The sequence below is a fragment of the Gymnodraco acuticeps genome, unplaced genomic scaffold, assembly GCF_902827175.1.
Source record: "Gymnodraco acuticeps unplaced genomic scaffold, fGymAcu1.1, whole genome shotgun sequence".
Taxonomy (NCBI): Eukaryota; Metazoa; Chordata; class Actinopteri; order Perciformes; family Bathydraconidae; genus Gymnodraco; species Gymnodraco acuticeps.
The window spans coordinates 117,975-141,261 of record NW_022990943.1 but is presented as its reverse complement, the minus strand read 5'-3'; the positions used below and the strand labels follow the sequence as shown (position 1 = coordinate 141,261).

General features: G+C 41.2%; 1 protein-coding gene across 2 annotated transcripts in view; it reads left to right on the top strand.

Moving 5' to 3' along the window:
* rin3 (Ras and Rab interactor 3) overlaps positions 1-22,072 on the top strand; it is a 44,392-nt gene extending 22,320 nt beyond the window's left edge. For both annotated transcript variants that reach the window (XM_034234776.1, XM_034234777.1), the window contains 12 exons: positions 9,434-9,545; positions 9,636-9,708; positions 10,224-10,315; positions 14,282-15,293; positions 16,609-16,786; positions 16,893-17,061; positions 18,293-18,414; positions 18,497-18,683; positions 19,202-19,333; positions 19,497-19,663; positions 20,147-20,261; positions 20,993-22,072. In XM_034234776.1, coding sequence (XP_034090667.1) covers positions 9,434-9,545; positions 9,636-9,708; positions 10,224-10,315; positions 14,282-15,293; positions 16,609-16,786; positions 16,893-17,061; positions 18,293-18,414; positions 18,497-18,683; positions 19,202-19,333; positions 19,497-19,663; positions 20,147-20,261; positions 20,993-21,525 — 2,892 coding nt within the window. In that variant the 3' untranslated portion in view covers positions 21,526-22,072. The remainder of the gene's footprint in view (positions 1-9,433; positions 9,546-9,635; positions 9,709-10,223; positions 10,316-14,281; positions 15,294-16,608; positions 16,787-16,892; positions 17,062-18,292; positions 18,415-18,496; positions 18,684-19,201; positions 19,334-19,496; positions 19,664-20,146; positions 20,262-20,992) is intronic.
* The last annotated feature ends 1,215 nt before the right edge of the window (positions 22,073-23,287 follow it).

Below are 23,287 nucleotides of genomic sequence, written 5' to 3'. Positions count from 1 at the left end.
AGACGAGAATAGCCGATCGCAGCCGGGGGAGGTCTCAAAAAGCTTGCCTGAAGTCGGACAGCTCGGAGTCGGCTTCGTCGTCTTCTTCTTCTTCTTCTCTTGGTTTTTTGGCGGATTGCAAACAGCTTGAAGGTGCATAGCGCCACCTCCGGAGTCGGCTTGACTCGGTTTGCATTTATAAAGAATGCACACATGTGTTTAATCGTTAATGTCAGATATGTACTAAGTAAATACATTTGTTCCTGCTCAAGATTAGATTCAACTTTATTGTTATTGCACATATTACAGGTACTGAGACAACAAAATGCAGTTTAGCTTCTAACCAGGTGCAACAAGCAGTAAAGTGAAAAGTAATGTACACAATCTACAGAATAAAATATAGAATGAATTGAATGATGAATAAACAGTGAGGAGTATGAATACACTAGATATACACAGCAGCCTGTGAGCAGTATGAACAGTGTGTATGAATATGCTAAGATATATAAAGTATGAAAACGGTAAGCAGTGCAAGTATAGTATAAAATATATGGATATTAATTTAATGATGATAAATATTGGGGAACAATGATGAAAAATGTGAATGGAAATGGCGACGTAAAACTGACACAAAACAACAACAAACTTTTGCCCAGCCAATTGGAGAGTTTCATCAAAAAACAACTTACCACTATGTAGGAAAGGCTCTGATCAGAAAGGTTGACTAGTAGGACAGCAAAGAGGAGGAGGTCTATGTCATACAACCATTAGTAGATGTTACACCTGAAAGAAAGATAAGGAAATAAGACAACACAGGAGGACAAACAATAACTTGCTTTTGGCATTGAAATGGATTAGAATCTCACCTCTTTCCTGGATGTCAGGAAGGCCAGGAAGTTGTTCCCTTCAAGTCCGCAACCAGTCATAGGAGTTCAAATGCAAAGTCTGAACCAGTGTTTCCGCCAGACCAGGGCTGAGAGGGCGTCCACCCCGAGAGCGGGGGTTTTTTGTCCAAAAAAATTCATAATTCGAGAGAAGATCGAGAGTCAAATGACAGCAAGATGCCCCCCTGGCGGAAACGCTGTTCTGAACGATGACAAGAGCGGGAGACTTACATTTTACAATTATATTTTCAATTAATACCAGAGCAGTGTGTACATAGGCCCTGTACAACATGCAGAGAACAGATCAAATCCCCTGACAGACTCACACACTTTGGTGATGTCCTCATCTGATAATGTTTCGTTTTTTAGCTGCAAAGTAACATTACTCAAAGTATATGTCGGACCCAACTCATTTACAGTGTGTTTTGCATCTCCTCAACAATGGTCTGTATCATTGAGTAGAAAAAAACTATCCCTACAATTTCAGGTAGATTAACACACATTTGAGAGAAAAGTTTACAATGAAGCACCCTCTTTGTATTAGAGTCCTGCAAGAAAAGTGATTCGTTTTTTTCCCGGTTCGGTTCTGGGTAAAACAAAGATGATGCGGGTCGGGTCGCGGGTGTTGCATAATAAATATATTAAAATAATAATAATTTAGTTTAATGTTTAAATCCTCAGACCTCTCCCCCGCGAGACTGCGCATAATCATAAACTCTGCACCGCATCAATCGGCTGCCAGTGCTGAGCGCGCCATATTCGAAATGGCTGAGGTGAAGGCGGAGCTCGGAGAATACAGCATTGTCAATAACACTTCCTCAAGAGTGAAATCCAACGTCTGGGAGGCTTTTGGTCGGTGACATCCTAGATCAGGGGTATTCAACTAAAATTCAACGAGGTCCAGTTAGAGAAAATGTCCCCATGCAAAGGTCCGGAACATCAAAATGTCTAACTTGCTTTATGAATTAGTGTGATATATATTGAAGTAGCTGTAGCTTTATCAACGTCTGCATGTAATCAACAACTGACTGCCAATCAAATAAAGAAAGTACAATTCAAAAACAACAATATTTATTGTCAATTAACATTGAACTCTACAGATATACAGTAAATACTGTGGATATGTGTAATGTTCCTCTCGGGCTGCATTTAAAAATAAAATAGAGAAAATAAATAAAATAGCTTTTGAAAATATGTGCATCTTAAAAGTGCTTAATTTTAGATAAATAAAATAAAGTGTAGCAGCAGCTTGAGTTTCCATTTTTCTTTAACTGTTTCACATCATGACTTAACAGTTTCAGACGATTATAGAACAATATCAGTCTTTACATCATAACAATTGAACAGTTTTAAAGTTTCTCTTTCTTTCCCTCTTATATTGCAGACCCTCACTCACTTTGTTTTGTTCAGTGTGAGAATTGAGCTGGAGCTTGTCCTGCCTGGAGTTTAAATCTGGGCTGAAATGGTGTCAGGGCCATTCTCATACACACATGCAGGTGCTCATTGGTTAGCCTCTGTTAGCCTGCCATGGAACCATATTTAGTTTTAATTTTGATCCTGGTGGACTGATCATATTGGGCTCTGAGACTGCTTATTTGTTGTGACCTCAGTTCTGACTTGAGAGGGAATGTTTGGTCAAACACTTTGTGTTTTGTCTCATGGCGTTTTGGCACTTTTAATGAGCGCCACGGTCTCTGAACAAATGAGACACACTGGCTCCCAGTGGGCAGGATGAACATGAATGAGTCCACTCAGGGGTAAAAGCTCTGTTCTCACTGTCCACGTTCCTCTTCTTGGAGAGCGTCATGTGTAATTATTTGTCTCTCCCTGTCTGCCGCTAACACGCCTGTTCACTTTCCTCTCCGCTTCTCTCCCTGTATCGCTAATCTCTTCACTCACTTTCCTCTCCGCTTCTCTCTGCCGCGCTCTCATCTCTTCTTCTGTGTTTCTCTCCCTGTATCGCTCACTCGTCTCTTTCGCCCCCTGTCGGCAGCGGTTAAAATAGAATCGCCCCGTCAAAATTGAAATCCCCTATTAATGTATTGATTATAGGTCCGGGTCCGTATAGGTCGGTGTCTGGGTCCGGATCCGGACCGCGGTCCGCCTGTTGCCGACCCCTGTCCTAGATGGAGAAAATAACCAACATCCAACGCTTTTTGAGCCAAATATGCAACTGCGTGTGTTAATAATTGCACGTTTTCACTGCTGGATATGCGGGTTCGAGTCGGTTGGCGGATCTTGTGCCGACGGGTCGGGTCGGTTTGCGGAACTAATTGGCAATATGTGCGGGTGGCGGAGCGGGTTCGGTATTGTACGTCGGGTCTTGAAAATCAGACCAGGGCGGGACAGAGAGTACAGCTTAACATGCTAACCTTTGGTAGAGTGAGATACAGTTAACTAACTTCATGTTCAACACAAAACCTCTAATGTGCATTACATTGACGATTTTAAACAAAAACAAAACGTAACTCTCAACTTGTAAGATAACGTTAAGTTAACTTACCCTTAAATAACTACATCACGTTTTTCAGGGGAAAAACAAACTGCAGAAAACGTTAGCTGCTAACTGCTAAGACAGCTAGCTCTTGTTAAGGGAAGTAACAATAGACTCCTAGCAAACTTAAGGTTGAAGTGGACCTATCATGCTATATTTGAATAATATATTGTAGGGCCATACCTATATAAAACATGTTTTATTTTATTTTCAAAAATACCAAACAGATCATGCATTTTAGCCATGCCTCATTTCGCTCTATTTGCTCTTTTCCAGCCCTGTTTTTGCAAGGGCAGATTCTGTGGCAAATGTCCTCCAGCTGACCACGCCCCCATGCTGTTACCATGCCACGGCAACCTCTCCTTCCCCTGATAGGTGGAGAGTTGCCCATATAGGCGGAGCACCCTGTCTCTGAAGTCAGAACAATTTCAAATCTCTATCAGTCTGTATCAGATCCGTTGCAGCCCCGTTTTTAGAGATTTGGGTATGGAGGAAAAGAGAGAGGGTTGTGTTTTCTGACACTTGGTGAGTTCCCTGACACACCGGGGACACATATTCATGTATACAAGACATACAAAAAGTGCATTTTGCATGATAGGTCCCCTTTAAGTTAACATTAACGTAACGTTGTAAGAAAGCAAAATGAACCTTCGAGAAAGCTTTTACTCTCAGACTGGGTGAAATTGTGTAGTCTTGCTTACATCCAGAAGGACTTTTAGCACGTTTCCAGACAGAGCTGTCAGAGCGGTTCCTCTCAGAAGAGCAGCCGCTGGGCGGAGTCACAGAAACGTTCAACTGATCTTCACTCCCCGACCGTTAGCGCCAGTCAAAACCATGTTTTATACCGCTTTGTTTCAACCACTGCTGTCTCGCCGATCCCCCGTGTCCCGCCCGCTCTCTCTGTCTGTCTGTGTCTGTTTCAGTTTCGCCAGCAAGACTGCTGGTAGACCAGCATAAATACCCAACCCAGTCTCACGGCATTTCGTGTTCACCAACACGATTTTTAATATATTGATTCGTGTTCACCAACACGATTTGCCCCTTTTTTTCGTGTTGCACAGCACGATTTTAAAAGCAATGTATTTCTACTGCCTGCAGCACGTCTTTTTCTCCGGTCGGGTCGTGGGAGACCGGAAGCTGTGTGGTTCATAAAAACATGTTCTTACTCAATATCAAGCCACAGTTATTGCTTTTATTTTAAATCGTATAATTTCTGACTTTTGTTGCCGTCTGTGAGGAAAATAAATGGGGCTCAGAGCCTCAGGATGCTGAAATCTGTATTTTTTAAATCTTTTTTTCCTTCTAATTTGTTATTCTTTTCAAAATAACACACTGTTATTTACTCACCAATAACACACAATTATCCTTGCTTTTATTTATTGGTTTAATTCCATAATCTCTGGCTTTTTTGGCGTCCGTCAGGAACTGAATTTCAAAATAAAAATAACCGGAAACAGACGTAGGCATTTCGAGCGATTACCCAAGATCCTCAGCTATGGTTTTAAGCTCGTTTATTGGATGTTTTAGCCGCAATGCATGCTGAGATTTGGTGTTTATATGATATGAAATCCGGAAAACATTTTAAAAGAATAAAAGAATACTTAATTCCGAGCGCTCTTGCTTTTCTCTTTGAAAGTCATCACATAACGGCATTGTAATACACGGTTCAGCTGCATTGTATATTACAGATCTGCCGTAGTTCTTTATTTATAGAGCCCTGATGAGAAGACCTTTGGAAAAACTGAGAAAATGCCGCCGAAACTGAATACTTGACGTGGATCATAAATATATTCAACAATTAAACAACATCTTCAATTTCTCTTCACACAATACGTCTCCTTGCAGTATCAACACTAATTCGGCTGACTTTTACATTTGATCTAATTCACAGATAGGTTATATTTACACCATAACGGTGCACAGCTGATATAAAAGGACTGTAGTTTTTAAAGATATTACTGATTTTCTTTGAATGTAAGAATGTAAATACTGAGTCTGAAATAGTATAGCAATATGCTGTAAAATTATGTGAAAGCATGCATAAAACTACACATCTTCAGATGTACGAAAACATAAGTGTCCTACATTTATAATACAAAGTTATTATGGCTGTGTGTACCTTGTGTGCACCTCCTAGTGGTTAAAGCACGTTATTGAATTATTGTTTATATTTGATTAAAAAAATATTAAGAGTACATACTTTCATAGGGGGAAAGTATAAATATAGAATGTAAAAAATCAAGAAGATACTCCAAGTGATCTCTACAATAAAACAGTTTAGTGCAGAATGTACAAAGATATGAATAGGAGGAGGTACAAAACAGAAAAACGAATTAACCTTTATTTAAACATTAAATAACAGATTAAGGTCTTCTTTTAAATAAGAAAAACACTTTGGGGGTATCTATCTACAGATAAATATTAAGCCTGACAAAGTATATAACGTCTAATATATTGCTTTCCTGCAATGTTAACTATGTTGAAGCACTTATTTTAACTGATATTATACATATGAATTATACTCTTATGTATATAGATAGAATAAGAAATGTGCAGAATATAACAGTTTAATGGTGGAGGTACACACATATTGATAGATGTCTTGTAATGCACTGTTGAGGAACCTGTGACCCAAGTGTTTCATTCATTGCATAACTACACCGTAGTTGTGTATATGATATGTCAATAAACCGTTGAAAATCTTGAAAGGGATGTGCAAAATAGCCATAATCTACAGTCTTTAATTAACTATTAGTAGAGAATAACGAGTAATGAATATACTTTATTACTCGTTTCCATTCATGTCAATTGCAGATACATGTTTAGTCTTCTCAAGCACCAACTATCAAATATCTATGGGCTCAGAACAGTCTCATAATACACACATGCACACAGAAGGATTCAAACTTGTATTTCCGGATCCATACTTGTGTTTTTCAATGCACACACAAATGTATTCCGTTTCATATACATGTAAATAAAATCCAAATACAGAAAAAAGTTTTACATATGTATTTTTGATCCTCACTTATTAGTTTCCCGTTTAAATCCGCTGAACCTGCAAACACAAACCGCTTTCTGTGCACGGATCGCTTTGCATTCGTGTGTGGGTTTTTTGAGACTCCCCTGACGGTCAGCCGATTCGTACTTGTAATTTTTTCTATCTATAGCCAATCAGATGTCTCCTTCATTCTAAGCCAATCACATGAGCGCGCCCCCACGAGGGTAAGATTACTTCATATACGCATTTTGCGCAGTCCGGTCAGCTCGCTAAACAGAGGGCGGAGCATCAGGTGATCATGCAGAGCAGCGTGTAGCTGATCTGATCTCTCTCTCGCGTCCGGTTATACTTCACTCGCGTTTATGTCCATATTGATCAGATCCAGCTCTCCTGATCGGCCTTTATAGAGAGCACCGATCAAACTATTAAGAGTGAATATCGGCCGATAATGACCGGCGGGGCTCCCCCGCGTTAATTGATCGATTAGGCTAAGCTAACCTGTAGCTGCTCCCTCCACACTCACAACAACTTCATACAGACATAAATAAAGCAGCTGTATTCGCCATACAGGAAACACACATTTAAAACGGTTTTGCCTGCCGTTTTTGTGTACACAAGCATTTATCAATGGTTTGGAAAGTGGCGCTGTACCTTCCTTAATAATATAAAGGCTTGTATTTGCGTGCATTTCCTGTTCGGAAAGTGGCGCTGTACTGAGAATGGAGGGTGTCCTGAGATTAGCGCCTGCAGGCAGGCTCCATGGAGCTGTCAGCTCCGGACTGCGCAAAATGCGTACATGAAGCGCTACGTCATGAACGCAAGAAATCTACCCTCGTGGGGGCGCGCTCATGTGATTGGCTTAGAATTGAGGAGACATCTGATTGGCTATAGATAGAAATAATTACAAGTACGAATCGGCTGACCGTCAGGGGAGTCTCAAAAAACCCACACACGAATGCACAGCGATCCGTGCACAGAAAGCGGTTTGTGTTTGCAGGTTCAGAGGTTTTAAACGGAAAACAAATATGTGAGGATCAAAAATACACATGTAAAACTTTTTTCTGTATTTGGATTTTATTTACATGTATATGAAACGGAATACATTTGTGTGTGGATTGAAAAACACAAGTGTGGATCCGGAAATACAAGTGTGAAACCTTTTGCGGATCATGAAATACAAGTGTGAATCCTTCTGTGCGCATGTGTGTATTATGAGACTGTTCTGAGCCCATAAATATCTCTCCTGATTGTTGGCACTTGACAATCACCTTCCCTGAATTTTACTCAGGTGTAACTAAAGTCTGATTTAAGGGTTGTTTATATTTCACATAATTAATCAGAATCTGCAAAGTAACTCAAATAAATGCAGTGGAGTAAAAATACCAGGTTAACCTCTGAATTGTAGTGGAGTATAATTACAAAGTAACAATGAGCTGTCATGTGGGTATTAATGCTGCGCATTATGGACACAAGCGATTTTCACCCATTTATTAATTATATGTTTTACATTTGATAACACCAATGTGTTTAATACTGGCAACTTCTAATTGTGGGAAAAACGAAAACGTTCAGTAGAGACGTCCCATAGAACATTTTGCGAAACACAATAGCCAGCATGTGTAGTTCTGGGGGGGCGTTCGATTCCAGTTTTGGATAGTCTGGCGTGGTTTCGTTCCATTTCACACAGCTGTTTGACGCTCTGCGTAACCTTACGGGGGACTGTAGTCCTAAACGATAGCTGGGGATTATGGGTAGTGTAGTGTCTTCGGCCATCCTAAACTCAGAAATGTTGACAATCGCAATGATGCTCGAAATGTCCCTTATAGGCCTACGTCTGTTTCCGGTTATTTTTATTTTGAAATTCAGTTCCTGACGGACGCCAAAAAAGCCCGAGATTATGGAATTAAACCAATAAATAAAAGCAAGGATAATTGTGTGTTATTGGTGAGTAAATAACAGTGTGTTATTTTGAAAAGAATAACGAATTAGAAGGAAAAAAATATTTAAAAATACAGATTTCCGTATTCTGAGGCTCTGAGCCCCATTTATTTTCCTCACAGACGGCAACAAAAGTCCGAAATTATACGATTTAAAATAAAAGCAATAATTGTGGCTTGATATTGAGTAAGAACATGTTTTTATGAACCACACAGCTTCCGGTCTCCCACGACCCGACCTGAGAAAAAGACGTGCTGCAGGCAGTAGAAATACATTGCTTTTAAAATCGTGCTGTGCAACACGAAAAAAAGGGGCAAATCGTGTTGGTGAACACGAATCAATAGATTAAAAATTGTGTTGGTGAACACGAAATGCCGTGAGACTGGGTTGAAATACCATCTTCACCAGCATAGACCAGCTTAACTACCAGCTAAAACCAGCATAGACCAGCAACCATCTTAAGCTGGTCTATGCTGGTTTTTTCAGCAGGGATGTATGTACAGCAGGGAAATACTATGTTATGTTTAGCCTACTGACTGGAATAAGGCTAAAATAGTTAGCCTTCTCTCTCCAAATAAAAAGAAAATACACCTTACAACATCTCATTTGTTGAAACCGTACACACACAGAACAGTGGAGTGCTAGGCTAAGGACAGAACCAGTCTAGCTGTTTCTGGTCTTTATGCTAAGCTAATCAACTCCTTTCCCAGATGTCTATGAATCCTCTCAACTCACTCACACAAAGAAAGTAAATAAAAGCATGTACATCATATAATTCAATTTTCCAAAAGGACAGAACTCTTCAAATAAATGTGCAGTTACTGTATATATCATTTTCTTTCTAGGAAATCATAGGAAACTATGGGAACTTAAAAAACATCAGCTTTAAATCCCATATTGGTTGAAATTCAATGTGGTCTTTAAGTGTTGGTATGACGCTTTTGCTGTTGCTCAACCTGTGGTATGTGAAAATGTGTTACAATACCTCTGAAAATGTTGTAACTAAACACTTTAATTTATGTTTGTGGTGTTGCCCAGTGTCTGTGTCTTGTGTATTTCTGAGTCTTGAGTCCTTATTTTAATATAATTGTTTTCCATTCTGACCTCAGAGTTGTAACCACATGTTGTCATTTGCAGGCATTCCTGGTTCACAGCACAGAGGACAAGGCCATGACGTTGTCAGTACGCCTGCCTGATGAACTGGGGGAGCCGTCCGTACACAACCTGAGGGTCAAACAACACAAGACATGTACGTGTTAGAAAATATGCAAGATTTGTGTGGTAGAGGACAGATAGTAGATTAGTGAGTGATTCATTATTACATTGTTTTCTGTCACAGTTCTTCACTTCGATGGTTCTTCTCTGGTTTTTGATGACATCTTCAAATTGATCGCCTTCTACTGTGCCAGCAGGTAACAACACAGTGCAAACACAAAATAGCAAATGTACATAGTGTGTTGTGTACGGTATGTACTGTATAGCATACAGCATGTGCACATAAAGTAGTGCAGTGATAGAGATGTCCAAAGTTAGCATTGCTAAGGCTCCCTCGATAAAAATCGGATTTTTCAGATTGTGTTAACCACAGACCTTATTTCAGGCATCCAACCAATTACACTTTAAAAAAACTATTGACTTTCGAGACCAGAGAACTGAAAGTAATAAAATGACTAATTTCTGCACCATATTGTATGCCAAAAGATACAAATGTTTGTACAAAATCACAAAGACATGGCATATACACACAAACACATGTGGCATGCATTAAGTATACAGTACACATAGATATATATAAAGACAATGCACATACATTTATACAGTACATACACTTAACATCCATAACATCCATTATGCACACATGTTAATGCCATGAAAACATGAGACAGTACACTTAATGCTGGCTTTTATTTTTAAATCCACCAATTAGGGACATTCTGGCCGTCCCACTGAAGTTACCCCGGGCCATCACCACGGCAACTAAGAGAGAGGAGCTGGAGGTCATCTCTGCTATGGGTGCAGGTAGATACATCCTCATCATCAGTGCATTCAAGTTGTTGTTGCTTTAACAAAGAATAGATACAGCAATGAAAGAAACCATCATAAAATGAATTGGATCAAAAAGATGACTCAGCAGAAACGTTAAAATAATATATATTAAAGTGAATATGAAAAGTATAAAGCACTAAGACTAGCAATGTTATTTATATACCAAAAGAGAAAACAGTAGGAAAACAGCATGAATATGTCATGAAAACATTAAATGTGTGATGTATGATCTTCATGGACATAAGATTTGCCTAGTTCAGGGTTCGGCAACCCGCGGCTCTCGAGCCGCATGCGGCTCTTTAAGCCCTCCACTCTGGCTCCCTTGAGCTTAGACAAAAATAAGAAGGAAATAAAATAAAAATATTTGTAGGACTATTTATATGTTGTTGCATGGTTGAAAATGTTTCGTATCTTGTATTTTGAGGTGATACTGTGACACATAACATTTAAAAAAAACTGTTTTAATTAGGTCAACTAAAATATGCGTCACATCCTGCTACGGTCCCGCACTAGCGCCTTTACTTGAATAACCTGACCCCCGACTCGATGAGCGAACTATGGATAAATCAAAGAAAAGAAAAGTATCGGAGGAACACAGAGGGTTTAATTCTGTGTGGACAGAGTTATCTGCTTTCACAGCAAACGATGCTGGTTTACCGGTATGTTTGATATGTGGAGAGAAGTTGTCAAAGGTGCCTTTACGTATGGGAGGAAACACACGGAAGAGGAAGACAACTGACGATCTTCAGTCATAATTCAATCAGTTAACTCTTTTTAGGGTGCAGCTATATGTTTTATTTATTTCAAAGTGGATCCATTTTAATTATATTAATTTTCTTCAAATGTGCAGAGAACTCCCCAAGTGTTGTGTTTAATTTATTTTAAAGTAGGCCTGTGCATTTATTTTTTAATTCTCCTTATAAGAGTTCTTTGTTTATTATTAGAGATTAACAGTTTTCTATAATGTAATAAATAATAAATGCAAAATAAATGTAGTTTTTGTCCATGATGTAACAATATATGCAACTTTATAAGCTATCAAATATGTTTTGCGGCTCCAGACAAAATGGCTCTTTTGGTCCAAAAGGTTCCAGACCCCTGGCATAGTTTCATCAAAGGAAATCATATTTCCTCATCATTTTGTTACCTTTCTAGATATAGATTCTACATTTCAAAATATGCTATGCACTTTCTGTCCGAGAATTAGAGTAATAAATGGGGACATGGATGTTTTGACTTCCTACACTTAAAAACATGAATAGTGTCAAATGTTGTTTGCATTTAGTTAAATTACATTGCATTTAGCTGACGCTTTTATCCAAAGCGACTTACAATAAGTACATTCGACCAGGAAGACACAACCTTGAAGAAAACAGAATCATATAAGTACATCAGGTTTCATAGAGCCAAACATTTCAAGTGCTACTCAACTGGCTTTAGGTAAGCCAGCCCTTTATTAGTATATAAGTGCTTTGTTAATAGTTCTAACGCTCGAAGTGGAGTCGAAAGAGATGAGTTTTCAGTTTGCGCCGGAAGATGTGCAAGCTATCAGCTGTCCTGATGTCAATGGGGAGCTCATTCCACCATCTTGGAGCCAGGACAGCAAACCCACGTGTTTTCGCCGATGGGAACTTGAGTCCCCCTCGCAGCGAGGGTGCAGCGAGTCGTTTGGCTGATGCAGAGCGTAGTGCACGCGCTGGGGTGTACGGTTTAACCATGTCCTGGATGTAGGAAGGGCCAGATCCATTCGAAGCATGGTAAGCAAGTACCAGTGTCTTGAAGTGGATTCTATCAGTTACCGGAAGCCAGTGAAGGGAGCGGAGGAGCGGAGTGGTGTGGGAAAACTTAGGAAGGTTGAAGACCAGACGAGCCGCTGCATTCTGGATGAGTTGCAGAGGTCGGAAGGCACATGCAGGTAGACCAGCCAGGAGGGAGTTGCAGTAGTCTCGGCGTGAGATGACGAGAGCCTGGACCAGAACCTGAGTCGCTTTCTGTGTCAGCTGGGGACGTATCTTCCTGATGTTGTAAAGCGTGTATCTGCAGCAGCGGGTTGTAGCAGCGATGTTTGCAGTGAAGGACAGGTTGTTATCTAGGGTCACACCCAGATTCCTTGCAGTCTGAGTCGGGGAAACAACAGAGGTGCCGATGTTGATTGTTAGGTCAAGAGTGGGACAATCTTTTCCCGGAAGGAAGAGCAGCTCAGTCTTGTCAAGGTTGAGCTTGAGGTGATGAGCAGACATCCACTGAGAGATGTCAGCTAGACAAGCAGAGATGCGTGCGACGACCTGGGTCTCTGAGCGGGGAAAGGACAGAATTAATTGGGTGTCGTCAGCGTAGCAGTGGTAAGAAAAACCATGCGGGCTAATGACTGATCCGAGCGAGTTTGTGTACAGGGAGTAGAGGAGGGGACCAAGAACAGAGCCCTGAGGGACCCCTGTAGTTAATTGACAAGGGTCGGACTCAGACCCTCTCCAAGTCACCCTGTAGGTACGGTCTTTCAGGTATGAGGTGAGGAGGGAAAGTGCAGAGCCTGAAGCTCCAAGTTTTTGGAGAGTGCGAAGGAGGATCTGATGATTCACCGTGTCGAATGCAGCAGACAGGTCCAACAGGATGATGACAGAGGAGAGGGATGCAGTTTTGGCAGGGTGCAGTTCCTCCGTGACAGCAATGAGAGCAGTTTCTGTGGAGTGACCTGCCTTGAAACCAGACTGGTGCGGATCCAGAAGGTTGTTCTGATTGAGATAACAGGAGAGTTGTTTAAAGACAGCGCGTTCAAGTGATTTAGACAGGAACGGGAGTAGAGAGACAGGCCTGTAGTTTATAACATCAGACGGGTTGAGAGTGGGTTTCTTTAGGAGAGGGTTTACTCTTGCCTCCTTGAGTCTGTTTGGAAAGTGACCAGAAGTTAGAGAAGTGTTGATGAAATGGGTGAGAAACGGTAGAATATCAGGAGCGATAGTCTGAAGGAGGTTTGAAGGGATAGGGTCCAGAGGACAGGTGGTAGGGCGGGCAGAGGTAATGAGGGTAAGAACCTCACTTGGAGAGAGAGGGGAAAAGGAGGTTAGTGTGTTGGTGGAAGGAGGGTCTGGTGACCTAGTTGATTTAGTTTAAATAAGTTTAAATAAGCTTATATTTAAAATGTGCCTATTCAAATTCCTTAAATTCAGCATAAATCTGTTAATATAATATTGAATATTTTAAATTGCCTTGCTTTGTACTAAATAAATACTATATGTAGCCTACTAATATACTATGTACAGGCTGGGGGAGTAACAGATTATAATTGTAATCAGGATACAAAAAATGGTAACTGTATTCCTTTAAAGTTACATAAAAGAGATGTAATCTGATTACTGGTACAAAAATAACGTTATATTATAGATCACATGGGCACACATTGACGATGTAGTATGAGTAGCAGTGGGGGTGGCTACTTGGGCTCAAGCCAGTACCGGAGTCCAACATAGAGGCAGCAGCTGCGGGACAGTAGCCTGCGTACTACCCCCGCTGCGAGGCTCCGGCTAGCACCCCCCCCCCCAATACTTAGATCAAGTTGGTTACTGATTACAATTTTTTTCAGGTAAGTCATAATAATAATAATACACAATCACAAATACAATAGCATTTTAAAAAAACAGGAAATTAATAATATAAAAAAGGAATTAAAAAAGATGAAAAGACCAATTAAATGGCGTTGTTGCTAATTAAAACCCAAAATAAAAAAAATGATGTTTTCAGCTGTTGTTTAAAAATGTCCACGAGGTTGCCTCTGATATTTCTAGGCTGGGTGTTCTAGATTTTGCAAGCGTAGTGGATAAAATATGCTTCACCCATTTTATTTTGGGGGACTTTAGGTATATTGTAACGGTATACATGTTTTAAGTAACCCTCGCAACCTTGACTACTTATCAGCTTTAACACTGACTGCATGTGTTGCAGATTTCTGGACGTCCGGTCTGAGCCTGCAGGCAGAAAACCAGGAGCAGGTTCTGGATCAGAACCAGAGTAGACCCTACATGTATGTTAACCCGGTCCCTATGGAGGACTCCCCCAGCAAAGACCTGAACACCTCCTCTATCTCCAAACTGGACATCATCGCCAATCATACCCCCACCCCGTCCCTGCAGAATGGAGAAGCCCCTCAGAAGATGAGCACAGAGGTCAAAGGGCGGTCCAAAAAAGTGCCCAGTCCAGACATTAAATACAAGCGTCCCCCGCCCCGACCCCCCAGCATGGGCTTAGGGTCGGGGATGGGCCTCCTCTTCTCCTCTCCCCCCTCGCCTCACACTTCTGTAACTGATAGAAAAGAGGAAGGAAAGGGAGGGGCAGGGGAGAGAGAAGAGAGGAAGTTGGTGTCAACATCACTCACTCCGTCCAGGCCTCCGGTCCCCCCGCAGAGCCGAGCCGCTCCCCCACTGCCTCCTGCGCCTCTACGTCGCACCTCCTCCCGAAAAAGCACCGACCGAGAGGTAGGAGAGGGGACAGAGAGAGAGAAGGGACAAAATCCTGTGAAGATAACTGAGAGAGAGGGAGGAGGAGAGGGAAGTAAATCAGGTCAGCCCAGTGAGGGGGGTGAAGAAGAGAGCATGCATCAGGAGGAAGAGGGGGAAAAGGACAATGAGAAGAAGGAGGAAGAGGAGGTGAAAATGGAGGATGATAAACAAAAATCCAGCTCCCTCTGTGCGCTGTTAACCAAGAAGCCCACCCGCCCAGTCCCTCCCCCGAGGAGGAAACCCTCTTCCCAAAACACACCTGTGTGCCCCGCTACGGGAGGATCAGCCAATCAGACTGCAGGGATGAGAGGGCCCCCTCCATCCCCAGCGCGGAGGCCGGACGTGTCGCTGTACTCGCCACAAGGGGGGGCAGTGCTAGTAACAGACCCCGACTCCCGCTCCACCAGCAGCACAGAGGAAGAAGCAGAGCTGAGCCAGGAACAGGAGCAGAACCAGAAGTAGGTTCTGGATCTGTGGCAGAGGAAAAGTGCTGTGTGCAAATATATGATAGGATGTAAAACCAGGTTTGTAGTTCATCAAACTGCATAGTATGTGGATTTGAATTAATTTCAGTATGAGAACATTTATTTAATGGGCATATTCAACTGACCCATAATGCATTGTGGCTCTTTAGAAATGCCAAGGCAGACTGTGAGGCAGGGTTCTGTCCAATTTTTTGGCAAAGGTTAATCAATTTCACAGAAAATCAGCTAAAGATGAATTATTCATTAATAGTGTGTTTCCATCCTGCAATTAGCATCAGCAGTTGGTTTATCTTAACTTGCACGCTCATAGATATTGGGGGCACATTTACTTATCTTTTTTTTAACTGTCGCTAGCTAGTTTGTTAATGAGATATTCTTAGAATAATAGATATGACAAGTGAAATGGTAAAATCAGAGCCTATAAGGCTTGCCTATACTCTGATAGCAACCAGGACCAGCTTCCACACAGTCAGGAAATACTACACACTGTAAAATATGTTATCCTGACTAGGGCTTTTTTTACATGACCTGTAACCCCACAAACAAAAAAATGGCACCTACGTTACCCAAAATGCAACTCGACCGCTTGGTCAGACATCACTTACAGTAAGTGTGTTATGCTTGCAGCGGCTAATATAGCCTCCATAATTCTTAATTAATCTGTAATAATCAATCAAACATGTATTTCTGATTTGTGCATTACAAAGTATTTCACATCACACATAGCTTAACAATTGTATTAAAGTAATTATGTTAAGTCTTGTACTTTTCAACACATGTTTAAAACCTGCAGTTAAAAGGTATAAAACGATCTAACTAGCAAACAGTTGAACCAACAAAGAGCAATTCTCAACCTATAATATTTGTAGTAAATGCAGTTTAAATCTGTCCTCGTTCATTCTAAATAAAACCAATAAAAGTCACTGGTGTCTAATAGCAATGTAGCACAGTTTTTCAGTATAAGTATAGAAAAGCATTATTGGAACCCCTTTATAAACCAAAAGATTCCATTACAAGCAAGGGCAGCTACATGCTTCGATTAAGCATGCTTAATATCAGAATGTGCAAGGCTGATTTTAGATTATTAATACAGACAAGATTTTTGTACAGAGTTCAAATTATCAAAACGTTTTCAACTATGCTTATAATTTGAAACTTCCCTGCCCAGAAGGTCTCAGACAGTTGAAGACTGGACCTCGAAGCCAATTGGTAACAATGTGTTGGTCAAAGAGCCATGCTCTACAGTTTCTATTTTTGTTTAAAAGACGTACCTTATCATTCTTTCCAGTCGCCCCGCGGAGAGTCGTATCCCCAAGGTAACAGTGAAGAGAACCCCCACTGTGATGTTGGACCGAGCCCGGTACCGCCTTTCTACGGTCCTCACCGGCCTCATCAGCCACGACCGGCGCCTCACGCAGCGCATCGTGGAGCTGGCCCGGGACCCGCTGAGCTACTTCGGCAACCTGGTGAGTACACAGGAGATCTTTATCTGCTTTGGATTTCGACCTCAACGCCACATATCATCTGGATTAAAAAATGGAATCAAGTATAGCTTTCATACTTTGTATTTAGGTGAAAGAGCACCGTGCGTTCACCCTGGAGACCATGTCGAACCACTCCACCTCGACTGAGCTGCTACAGGAGATCCGACAGATGATGACCCAGCTGAAGAGCTACCTGCTGCAGAGCACTGAGCTGCAAGCCATGCTGGAGCCACACCAGTATTCAGAAGAAAAACTGGGTAAACTCAAATGACACTGTTTTTTATTTAATACGTTGTTTTTTTTTCTTTTTATCAATTGGATTCTTAAAGTAGGGGTTAGGGTTCCGGTCTTGGATTGTTCACATTACTCAAGATTTGCCTACTGGTGTATTTTACAACTTTTAGGTCCTAATAATTAAAATATGTTCTATTTAAGTGTTCTTTCTGGGAAGATGATTAACTTTAAAAGACAGATTTTTCCCAATGTATGTCTATGGGAATAAGTCTTTTTGGGCCAAATGGCATCACTTAACATTGTAATAACACAGTTAGGCCACTATTTCAATTTGATTTAAAGTCTGTCTCTGTTCCTTGTAGCATGTATCCGTACTCTTTATACATCCTTGCTTGGGCAAAGATGTTCTCCAACTATAGATGGCACATTACAATTGGCTAACATTACATAAAACAAGATATGTATACAGATTTAATAAACATGTTAATCATTACGAATGTTCCAACAAAGTCGACATTGGCTTCAAATGTTTACACAATTTAACTAATGTTAACGGCCCATGTTTTCAGAGCTAGTCAAATTGCGAAACTGACAGACAAAGTTCATTTCTGCCTGATATGTCTGTCTAAAAAATGTGATTGTCGTGTGAGAATAGTTGGAAGATAAGTGGCTAGAGGAAAATAAGTCCAATATTATGGTGACTCTGGGGCAGAGGAGTTGAGTTAAAAGACTCAGATCTACTGATACTGTAGATACAGAACCAAAGAGGCAGAGCCAGAGCAAAACCAACATGATACAGGGAATTAACGCTCAATGTGGTGTCTATTTTCTATATTGTGGGATGGCCCTTGCTGCTGCTCTACAGCTTCATTCTCTACACTAAGGGCTAAGTGCTACAGAGACTTACTGTTGTCTCTAGGAACAGGTGGTAATACAACAGAGGACAGGCCAGGGCTAGTCCGTTAGCACGCTAATTTGAGTAGATATATCACAATACATAGATGTGTTTGACATAACATCAACACTGTAACCTCTTTCACATTCTGTTTGGCATTTTAGTTCATGTTTTGATTGTTAAGGATTCTAATTCTGGACACATTTTACCTTTCAATGCTTATAAGAGTCAGATTTTGTGAATCCAAAGTGTTTAGTTTTTGTTACAGTCATTCTCAAAGGAACGATTTACGTGATGTTGTTCATTTTGCAAAAGGGTAGGTTTTATTGACTGAATTGTACATGTGTGTGCCTGTGCAGAGAGCATCGCAGAGGCTGCTTTGTGTAAGAGTGTGCTGAAGCCACTGAGGGAGCACATTTACCAGAGTCTTGAGAAACTGCGCACCAATGACAGCAGCCTGAAACAGCTGGCACAGAACCAGGTAAGACTGGACCGGACAGCTGTGAGAGAGTGTTCATATCATTAGTAGCAGCTGACGCTGATGGTGGGTGTGTGTGTGTCAGTCTGTCATTCTAGGCAGCACCACCACAGCTTTAGGAGTAACCACTGCCGTCCCTGAGGCCTCTGCTATGGAGAAGATCAGCATCAAACTGAGCAACGTGCATCTGGAGTATTCACCCCAGAAAAAGATCGAGCTCATGCTGAAGGCATGCAAGATCATCTATGACTCCATGGCTGTCAGCAGTCCAGGTCAGAACCCCAGAAAAAACGATTTAACCTATGAACTCCAATTCTATTGTTTTTTTGTATCAAAACCAAACCTCCATTCATGGCAGTACGATTATGGCAATATACATCAAACATGTTTCAAGCCTTTGTCAGGCGTCTTCGTTTTATTGGCCCCATAACAAGCATTAGCATTAGCCTTCTTTACACACATGAAAAATGCTCTTTCAACGGCAAGCTAAGGTGAGCTCACAGGCCAATTACATGAGACCAGATATTCCTAATTGGAAAATTGTTTGTTAAATCCGGTTCCGGGAGGCTTTTGGTGGTCTCAGCTCACTCTAGAGAATCTTTAATAATCAAAAGTCACTGTCCAATTATAGCGTAATTACCAACAGTTTCTTGTCATGTCAACAACACTACACATTGGCACAAAACATGTTTTTAGTGAACATTTTTGTACATCTCCCCACTTTTAATCAAAGAGTTTCCTCCCCGGGGAATACTTTGTCAAAAATATTTATATGTGTGTTTATGTTTAGGGCGTGCCCATGGCGCTGATGACTTCCTGCCAGTAATGATGTACGTCCTGGCTAGATCCAATCTGGCCAACCTGCAGCTGGATGTAGAATACATGATGGAGCTGATGGACCCTGCCTTAGCACTAGGAGAAGGTACCCAGAAAATACTAACACCCTGATCCCGTATCTGTGTTTGCAACCTTATTGAGTGTGAGTGTGTGTGTGTGTGTGTGTGTGTGTGTGTGTGTGTGTGTGTGTGTGTGTGTGTGTGTGTGTGTGTGTGTGTGTGTGTGTGTGTGTGTGTGTGTGTGTGTAGGTTCCTATTATCTGACAACCACCTATGGGGCTCTGGAGCACATTAAGACTTTTGACCAGCAGAGGACAGCAACACGGCAGCTCAGCAGAGAGGTTCAGGACTCCATCCACCGCTGGGAGAGGAGACGCACGCTGAACCAGGAGCGCATGGCCCAAGGATCTGTTCGGGTACACACACACCCACACACCAAGACGACATTATTAACAGTGACACGCTGTGTGATAGGGTCAGAGGGACTCACATGTTGTAAGAGACAATAAGGATTGGTATTGCATGATGTACATGTAAAAAAACTGAATTCTACTTGTATTGTGGGAAAAAATTGAAACTAAAATAGCAGAGAAGTATTCAAGATTAAATTCAAGATTCAAAGGTTCTATTGTCATATGCACATAAGCTACAGTGTAGAAATGGCAATGAAATAAATAAATAAATGTAAAAGTGCAAAAAGGCTACATACATGTAAATAGAATATGTTATGTACAAGAACAGAATATGAAATTAAATAATGTACTTTATTTAAATACGGTTTATTGCGGTACGTATCATAATATTCAGTGAATATTCACACAGATCATAATAGAGAAACCAGCTAAGATGTGTCCATCCATTGGTCTTTGAGTAACTTGTTGTGCATTGTTGTTGTTCAGGACTTCCTGACAGTGTCTTGTCCAGAGTTTGGAATCAACCTAAAAACTCTGGGGGTCCTGCCCACCACCACGATGGAGCAGCTGGCTGAGCAGTGTGCTGCACGCTTTGAACAAGGTACTGTATGTCTGATAGGTACTGTCACATGCTACTGTTAGCACTGGCTTTTCATTTGTTTCATTCACCACAATTCAGAGTCTGACCTAAAAGGGCCACTCCAGCAGTTTGATTATGCTAAAGTTGGGGGACTTGCAAGAGAAAGATTTTCTAAAAAGGATTTTTAACGCTGATGCAGCAGAGAATTAGATAGCCTGACTGGTAGTCCCTAGTAGGGCTTATAACTACACCTCCAATAATGCAATAACTACCTTTACCCTGTGGTAATTTCTCCATCTACAATTCCTTTCAAAAAAAAAAAGAAGTAACTTCCTGTCTTTGTTGTTAAGCAGAGGTGGCAAATTACGCTTTGTATAAAAATAACTACTCAGATTGTTAGATAACTGCTAATATTACTGGAAACTTAAAGTTATCCTATTATACTATTTCTAGGCATATTATAGGTCTCAGATATATAAGAAACATGTCTATTAAGTGTTTTGCTAAAAATACCAAACAGATCACCCGTTGTAGCCTCATACCCCTCTATTTGAGCCCTCTTAGAGAAGTGCTGATTCTGGGTCCATAGCTTTAAAAAAAAAGACACTTTGTGAGTCTCCTGACACACCAGGAACACATATTTATGTAAAAAAGACATCAAAAAGGGCATTTATAGGTGACCTTTAAAAGAAAAAAGAAATGTTGTTTACATTTCGGGGTTAACATCATGCTTCCTTGTCCCTGTCCCCCAGACTCCTACATCCTCAGTGTTTATGTGGATGGTGTTCACCGGCCCATGGCCCCTACAGAGCTGGCCCTCATTGTTAAGAGCAGTTCCAAGCCTGGAGCTTACTGCTTCGTCTATCACCATGCCGACCAGCCCATCAGCCCGCCCCCCCACAGCTGCCCGGCTGAGGCACCTCCAGCTTCACCAGCTTTAACAGCTCTACCAGCTCCATCAGCCCCAACAGCTGTACCAGCACCACGCACTCGACCCGCACCACCCGTTTTACCAGCACCACCCGTTTTACCAGCACCACCCGTTTTACCAGCACCATCCATTTTACCAGCGCCAACCATTCTACCAGCAACACCCGTTCTTCCAGCTCCATCTGCTCCATCTGCTCCATCTGCTCCATCTGCTCCATCTGCTCCACCTGCTTTACCAGCACCACCAGCTCCACCATCTCCATCCGCTCCTACCGCTCCACCTGCAGAAAGCTTCTCCCAGATGAGTCTGCTGATGTGGACTTGGTGGAGCAGGAGGTGGAGGAGGAGAGTTTGATCAGCTTGTAGCTACTCCAGCATCACAGTGGCAGATGCTGTATTGCTATGGTAACTACATCACCGTGGTGACAGCATTGCTGTGGTTACTGAATCCACCAACAAATATTTCAGACACTGATTCTGCAGGTCAACATGGGGTCTGGAACCCCAGGGACTGCAGGTTTATAGAATGTAAAAATACATATTATTGGAACATGCATGTATACGATCATGTTTATACTGTTTATATTACGTTATGCTTTGTGATGCTTGAGACTTTCTACAGACTTTGAGTCAAATGTATTAATTAATCTTTCCTCTCTTTATTAAAGTCCAGATAATTCAGACCCATTGACATTATTCTGTGACAAAAAGCAGTCAAAACACTTAAGAGGTTACAAGGACTTTGCAAAATTACAAGCACAGGTATATATTAGCAGCAGCCATAAGCACAAATCTTCCATTTTCATTCAAAAAGTGTTCATGTTCTTTTTCATTATTTTACATTTTGTATACAAACTTATACTGATTGTCTTGTAAATAAACTTGCTTTTTCAATTTTCCAATGCTGTTTCAGGTTTACATTTTTAATGGTTTCCACAGTATATAAACGGTTATAATGCCATTACTTATTATGTTTAAACCCTTTCTAAAGAGTGCCAATTCACACAATAGAGACAAGAGCAAGGTTATAAATTGGTGGGGCAGGAATTAGTCCTAAAACCTGGCAACGAGTTAGCATTTTACCATTTCCGGTTCCTTCGTCCCATGGTAAATGTACAAGAATGTGTTTTTGGTTAGATGCCTAAAATAATGTCTGTGGTTAACACAAGTTCCAGATATTTTCAAGTTTTGTTCTACAACATAAAATACGTCAGTAAATAGCCAACTAGTGAACGCCGGAAGCCTCCATGTGTTGGGGGCGGTTGCTAATGAGACTACTAAACCTTATCACATCGAACATTAGCCGACTTTAGGTTAGCGGTGTTGACGAAAGATTAGCATCAAACTGAACAACCTCCATCTGGGGTATTCCCCCCCAAAAAAGATTGAGCTCATGCTGAAGTCCTACAAGATCATCTATGACAATGTTAGCTGTCAGAACCCCCAACAGCCCTTTAACCTACAACCTCTAATATCGCTAATGTTTTTTTATTTTTTTAAATCAAAGCAAGAAGAAACCAATCCCCATTCATGGCAATACAATTTGCCCACAAGGCGCGTACATACATTTTTGTAAAACGCCTGAAATAGGATCTGTTTTTAACACAAGCTTAAGATATTTTCACGATTTGTCGTCGGACATAATATATATTAGTAAATACCCCACTGGTAAATGTCTGACGCTTCTATGTGCCATGAAAAAAAGTGACAGTATGAGACTACTGAACGTCATCACGTAGACAATTATTCGTGTTTAACCTAACAGTGTTGACGTGAAGTAATGTCATTGTAATTTAGTTAGGCTAGTATGAGATCCTAAATGGCCAGTATGACCGTTACCTAGTGCCTTTTGGATGAGATGCACATTTTCCTGTCCAAGGGGAAAAGTGTGGTTGACTCACCCCAGGCCATTGATATCTCCCGGATTCAAGCTACTTTTCTGAACATCCCCTGGTAGGAGATCCTTGCTTCCACCATTGACCTAAATACATTACTGAAAGACATCTTTTAAGATGAATCCTAAGTTAAGAGGCAGAAACACCAGCAGTCCCCACCCCAGAGGCCCCCCCATCTGCTGCTGGCACTGGTCTTTTAAACACTTCCTTTTCCAGGTGCAC